The sequence below is a fragment of the Pyxicephalus adspersus genome, chromosome 5 (assembly GCF_032062135.1).
Source record: "Pyxicephalus adspersus chromosome 5, UCB_Pads_2.0, whole genome shotgun sequence".
NCBI classification, from domain to species: Eukaryota; Metazoa; Chordata; class Amphibia; order Anura; family Pyxicephalidae; genus Pyxicephalus; species Pyxicephalus adspersus.
The window spans coordinates 138298891-138306192 of NC_092862.1; the positions used below are offsets into that span (position 1 = coordinate 138298891).

General features: G+C 38.6%; 1 protein-coding gene across 5 annotated transcripts in view; it reads left to right on the forward strand.

The window, feature by feature from the left end:
- Window positions 1–7085, forward strand: part of PPP1R9A (protein phosphatase 1 regulatory subunit 9A) — a 130588-nt gene extending 123503 nt beyond the window's left edge. For all 5 annotated transcript variants that reach the window (XM_072412890.1, XM_072412892.1, XM_072412894.1 and 2 more), the window contains one exon: window positions 348–7085. In XM_072412890.1, coding sequence (XP_072268991.1) covers window positions 348–551 — 204 coding nt within the window. In that variant the 3' untranslated portion in view covers window positions 552–7085. The remainder of the gene's footprint in view (window positions 1–347) is intronic.
- Window positions 7086–7302: the final 217 nt, after the last annotated feature.

Genomic DNA, 7302 nt, shown 5'->3' on the forward strand with positions numbered 1-7302 from the left:
CTCCCCGCAAGAGCTGATAATCTAAAAGAAGATAGGGAAATAGCACACAATAGGAGGGGGGTAAGGAATGGTGGGAAATAGTGAGTGTATAACAGACAGAGTCGGGTTGGTGAGTTTGAAAAGATTTGAGTACTTTGAGTTATTAACAGTTAGGAATATGTCGGGAGATTTGGAATGCGAGGGGGGGGAATAAGTTTTGTCTTTTCAAGGTTGAGTTTCAGAAATGTGTGAGCCATCCATGATGAGATGGCCGTCAGACAGCATGAAACCTTATTCAGGACAGTCTGACCTGAGATTGAGAATTATCATGTTACTTTATTATCATATGTCTCTTTCTTTCCTTCCAGGCCCTTGGAGTTAATTCTCAAGACAGAACACTCATTAGGAAAAAGGTTAAAGACATGCGAGTGACGGTTGAGAAACTCCGGAAAGTGAATGAGAAAATGGAAAAGCAAAGGGAGAGACTTCGAAAGAAGGAGCAAGACCAGCAAATGCGGAGAGTTAGGCAGGAAGAGGACACAGATGGTGCACGGAGCACCCCAGAGCCATAACGGCTGTGTGAATAGGACTATTCTATGACAAGAAGTTTAATGTACACTGTACCCAAGCCTCCAGGCACTGCACATATTGATTAAATCACTGACATAAGTAAAGAGGAAGAAAACTTACATTGAAAAAGTTATGTTTTGGGTGGAAGGACAATGATTGATTCTTCAGAAGGTTTCATGCTCTATAAAACCTGATTGGGAGACCTACTGTAACCAATAGCATGGCCCTGACATGGCTTTTCAACTAATCCTCTATTATCATCTGTATTTCTATCCAGTAAATCATGTCTGTGTCTTGCTCCTTGTAGTGAACTCTCTTTAACAATATATGGAGAGCTCAATAGCTCAAGTGAAATGCAGATCTTAGTACAGGGCAGAACTGGAGACGTTTGGTCTGTTGGGCTAAACCCAACCAACAAGCCATTTCATTGTAGGGACAGATTTCTATGAGGGCTAAAAGTGTGAAAGTTGGGTTTTTCTAAATGACATGAGATAGCTTCTTTGCCAACTTTCATTGCTCAGTCATATTGCATCTCAGAGCCATAAAGGCAGCTGTTCTGGAAGACTTTGCTTTTCTCATATCTGTGTTTGCAGGTCAGAACATGGAGCAGGTAGCTATACAATGTCCTCCATGTGTCACTGGCTGTGGGTCCAGCTCTGAATAAGGTCTTATTAGGGGAAAATCTACATGTAGAGCCACCAGACTAATATATATTTTAGCACTGCCCTACACAATAAATCCCTCAAACCTAGTCCTCAATGCCCTAGCCATACCGGGGCATAGGGTAATCTCCCTGCCCATTCCCCAAAAAAGGCCGGCTGTTTTGTAAAATCAACTTTTGTGCTTAACATATCAGTTGTTTTGCAAACATATGCCAACCTAGAAAGTATACCTGTCGTTTATTCCCTGTGCTGGCAGTCGTCTTGTGGTTTGTCCCATTCTCTAAATAATGTGGCCTCAGTTCACCAGAGTTGGCAAAAAGTGTATAATTGGTGTAAAAGTTATTCCAACCAAGAACAGTGGCTATTGGTTTGTAATGGATAGCACACAGCTGGGTCACCTATAGGAACCGGACAATATCTAGAAATGTAGCACTATGGCTGCATTACCAAATAACTGCATTTTTTTTGAATAGTATTGTTACATTTTCACTGTATTAGTCGTCAAGGCAAAAAAACAAGCCAGCTTTGACTTCAGTGGGCTATACAAACGCTTTGGTTTTTTGTCGGTGAGATTCCAAGGTTTTTCCAGGCCAGCTAGAACATATCAGTGTTTTGGGGTATGATTTTTTGTTCAGATTTCAACTCTAAAATATCATATATAAAACACCTAATAATAATAATAATAATATCATATAAAATATAAAATATCATATAAAAAAAACACCTAATTCCATCATGTATTCACTCCTTGAACCAGCTTTTCCCAATCTTTTTACCCCTGAGAAACCCTGGAAATATTTCTCAGGTCTTGGGAAACCCTCACTGAAACCATAGAAGGTCATTGTGGTCAGTGGAATGAATGCCCCCCAGAGATTTGGTGACATGCTACTGACCCTGCCAAGTGGCATTGGCCATAAACTGTGAGGTCACCATAGTCAAAGGACATAGCCATCAAAGTTTAATTAGCCAAAGCAGAAGGAACCCCTAGCAACATCTGGAGGAACCCTGGTGCAGAATGGCTGCCTTGAACTGTAACATTTTTTTAAACATTGCTAGTATACAGAATGACAACAGTCTTTGAGTAGCTAATACTAGATAGTGTGCAGTATGTTTCCTTTATGTTACATGAAATTTACCTTTAACTTTATTATGTTGAAAGTATTTTGATTGACATGGAATACTGGGGAATAAGCTGAGAATGAAAAGGTAAAATAGCCAACACTTCACTTACTGCTGTGCAGTGCTTCATAGCGCCCCCTAATAGAAATCCTGCAGTAAACACTCATGGCTTAATTGGAAAAAACAATGGGTGATAATACATTGTCACTGGGGGTGATAGTATTCACTTAATTATATCATGGTATTACTCATCATCTCTAATGTAGCAATAAGGATTGCTGCATCTTTCAGCTCTCTGATTTCAGCAATTAGCACATTAATTAATGATGATTACTTTACAACAATCCTCTCAGCAGTTATTTTTTCATTTGTTGAATTTGATATGAAGAGGTTTCTTAATGTTAAAATATCAAATCTATAATAGAAAGCACTGATCTTTAAAACATATGGTAATAGGATTAAAATGCATCTAAACCTGAGAACAAATATTTATTTTATTGCAGTTTTCCAATCTGTAAATATGGTGATGTTTTGTTTTTTTTTTTTTTTACCTGGTGATAATTCCAATAACACCCTTTGTGTCCCAGAGTGGCAATGTTCATTCACCTTGTTGTATCAAGACAACAGAAACAAGGCAGAACCACAGAAATGCTCTATAACAAAATATAACCAGACAAAAATTCTGATCCTACTTAAAACATGACATGGTTCCACCAATTTGTTGAAGAAGAAATGTCCAGCACAATATCCTGACCTCAACCCTAATAAACACATTTGGGGTGAAAAAGCCAATTACAAGCCAAATCTATTCATCTAACGTTGGTACTTTACCCCAAAAATGAGCTTCTGTCTAAATGGGCACAATGTTCAACAAACGTCCAATCTTAGCAGGGTGAAGGCTGTTGTAGCTACAATGGGGACATCTTGACATCAGTGACCATCATTTTTGAGTGGAATGTCCAACACTAATGGTATACGTGTCTCATATAATAATGGTTACATGTCCACAAAACTTTGGGTCATATAGTTCATCGTCTCTTGTGGTTAAGAGAACATTGTAGACCTAATATTTAGTAGGTTGGAAATTTAGGTCCATGGATTGGTTGGGATTTGGGTTTGTAAAACTCGGTTGTATGTTGATGAAGTGGGGTCAAGACCAAGACTAAATGGAGGCCACAGGCTCAAAAACTTTGGTCACCTTCTTCAGGTTAAATAACATAAATACACTGTATGAGAGAAAGTAAGAATGGCTTTAATGCCTCTTTGCCATTTTGGCTGAATTTTAAGCTCCCTTTCACTGATCTGGAACTGTTACTGTGATTAAATATTATCTTACAAACCTCAGACAAACATTCGACCCCCAATATTCCTAAATAAAAGAATTTTTAGTTGCCCAGCAGGACACTATAGGATACACATTTTTCCTTATATTATGTAATTTTTCATTCTGGGTAAATTTAAGTACTTTAGTCATTTTTTGTTGCTTGTGTTACCTTTTGTGTTGATGTTTATTTGAAGATTGTATAAATCTGTGAATGTTTTTATACATACACTGTATATTTTTACCTTTTCAGGCAACTTTAATATAGAAGGCTAGACAAGTGAAAAAATTTCTTTATTCCAGTGTTTGCTAAAGTACTCAATCATGTATCACCAACGTGTTCATGAGCAAAGTACAAGTGAGAAAAATGTAAAGCTGGCGTTGCCATCCTCTTTTTTTTTTAAATGTTGACTCCCTGGTCATCATAAGGAGCCAGTTTAATTTCTGTTCTGAAAAAAAGTATGCAGTTAAGGATTTCTGTATTCTTAAATTATCCTGATCTGCATGCTTTCTCTGGTTAGTGACTTAAAAAGTATGGAAGATCAGTATGATATACAGGTAGCAAATCTAGAGGTTAGCAATGTCAGCCATGTATTTCTTTCCTGACAAATTTAAGGATAAGAAATGTTTATGCATTTGGACATTCCTGAAAGTATTAAAAATTATTCACTGCCCAGATGTGATAAATTCCCTAGTCAAAAGACTTTCTATAATTTTGGGGTTTGGTGGCCTTTGTGCCCAATCTACCTCATGCTACCAGGTTGGGTTGGTCATTGGGGTCCTGACACGGCATGACATACCCCAAGATGACCTGTACCTGCCATCTCTGCATCTGGGTCTTTCAAACTGCACATATTTTTTTGGTTTTGGACTTTTTGCCTTTTTAGAGCATCAGAGTATTTAAGACTTAGCAGAGGCTTTGGGTATCCTGATGGAACTAATCGCTGGCTGCTGAGATAAAAAATACCAGTTAGCAGTGGTTGTCCTAGCTATGTGAAAGTAGTTTTTGTTCTGAGCCATGGCATCTAAGAAAGGGACAAAGCCATCTGTACTAAATGGGTATTACATATAGGCTCCTAAATCATGGTAGGGATGTTCCTGCTGATTACTTCTGAAATCTCCATGTCTAGGAAACGCCCTTCATTTAAAGTATAACAATTGCATTACAGTAACTAATAAAGTTGCTGTGCCATGGTTACTAGAAAAAAATGCCTACACTGGGATTGATATATTAAGGCTCCCCAAGACTGGGGGAAAAAGACTACCCTCATCATCAGAGAGAACCTGGGTGATCCAGCAATGGATCTGTTCCAGATTTGAAACCATTAGCCAGCTAATAAAAAATGAATTTTTTAGAAATCCATTCCTGATTAGCTGAATCACAAAGGTTCTTCCATGATAGTCTATCTTCTCCAGCCTTATTATCATTATTGTTATACTGTATTTATAAAGCACCAACATATTAGGCAGCGCTGTACAAAAAATAGGGGTTACAAATGACAGACAGAAACAAAGACACAGGAGGAGGAAAGGACCCTGCCCAAAAGTGTTTACAATTTAGGAGGAGGAGGAAAATGATTACACAATAAAAGGGGGATATGGAATGGGGGGTCAGTAGTGAGGGTTTAAGAGACAGAAAAAGTAGGGTAGGTTAGTTTGAAAATATGGGTTTTAAGGGCTCTCCTAAATCAGGAGAAAGTAGGAACAAGCCAAATAGGATGAGGAAGAGCGTTCCAGAGAGTGGGGGCAGCCCTAGAAAAGTCTTGGAGCCGTGCATGTGATGAGGTTATCAGTGAGGAAGCTGTAGTTGGTCATTGGAGGAGCGAAGAGAACAACTAGGAGGGTATTTTTCAGGTCATAGGGATAAGTGGGATAGGAGCTGTGGAGGAGTTTGAAGGCAGAGCCTTGTGGAGCTTTTATTAATTATAAAACAAGCCCCTGGGTTGAGCAGAGATTTTTCCAAGCCACTGCTAAAGAAAGGCAAAAGCTTCCAACATGGTGACTAGAGAAGGTTCTGTTCCAAGGTTACTAGGGAAGAACTCCACCATGGTTAAAAATGTCCTATTTAGAAGGTCTTGGACCATAGGTAAAGAGCTGTCCATGGTCTAGCAAAGCTTCTATGCCATAGTTTCTAGTGGAAAACCCTTTATCCTAACTACTAGGGACAACTTTATGCCATGACAACTAGGGACAGTCTTGAGGTATGATTACTAGTTATGGTCCTGTGTCAGGGTAACTAGGAACGACACTGTGCCATTGATACCAGTAATTGCCCTGTGCCATGGTAAATGGTACCTGTGCCATTGCTTTTAGGGTAAGCCCAGTGTTATGGTAACTATGTAAGGTCCCTTATCATGGAACCCACGGTCTTGTGTTATGGTTACCAGGAAACTCTTTACACCTTCTTATCTCAGCTCCATGGGTAACCTTGGCACAGGACCTGAGCAAAGCTTCTTTGAGCCTACACCACATATTCCACCATGTTTATGCTTATTTATTAACGTTCTTCAAAGAGCAGTGATTTACAGAACAACCAGATCAAATCTTCAAATGTGATCAACAGCTTTTCTGTGAACAGCTGTATTTAACATATCGCTGGATCGGATGGATCTCATTTTTTGTGATAAAACAACATTTAATTTTATTTACATTGTGCACTGTGAATGTTTTATGGTGCTTTTGTTTATTTGGTATAGTTACTTTATTTGCATGACTGAATCCGCTCCATCCCAACATCCATTTTATTTGTGCAGCAGACCTGTGTTGTATATTTTTCATACTCTACAAATACTTTGTTTTATTTGTACTTATCTTGGTGACAATTAAAGTTGAACTCCAGGCAAATTGCTCGTTAAATAGAGGAAATACACATATGAAAGCTGCATTACCTGTCAAATAATTTGTATTTAATTTTATCTACCTGAGATTTGCACACACAGCAGCAAGCCAGACAGGTGAGATGACTTTCTGTATTACAAAGCTGTGGAAAGGATTCTGCAGTATCCCAGCCTGCTGATTGGATAGTGTAGCAGCAGCAGGCTGATAGGGATATTCCCCTTCTCGCTCAACTTCTATCAATATATTCCTAGTTAGCACATTTGCATGCAGCATATCTGATTCGTTCCCAATCCTGCCCCTTCCTCTCTCATAATCTGCTGTACAGGGGGGCAAGGGTCTGATATCAAGTTAATTTCAAGAATTCAGGCTAGCAGCATAATAAAAACATGCAAGGATGTATTAATGAATCCAGAGCTGCATTAATCGGCCTTTTGTATCTGCCCGGAGTTCAACTTTAAAGATTGATCATCTGCTGATATCCGATGCTCTTCAAACTTCTGTAATAAAATGACTTTTGTCATGTAAATAGACCTCTTGTCAATGAATATTATTATCATTGTTAGATAATGAACGCAATAAAGGGGCCCTGAGAAGGACTTTGTTGTGTTTCCCATGTCATTTCTTTATAAGGTGCTTGGAACTGTATCATTCCAACTCTAAAATCTGGTTGGATTGGATTTCTGGTTGAAAACTGAAATCTGGTTAAATTAGTGGTGAATTTTGGTTAAATTGGGAACTTCGTAGATAGAATTGGTATTTTTGAATACGTCATACTATACAAGTCAATGGCAGGTGTATTAGGGATCAGCCAAG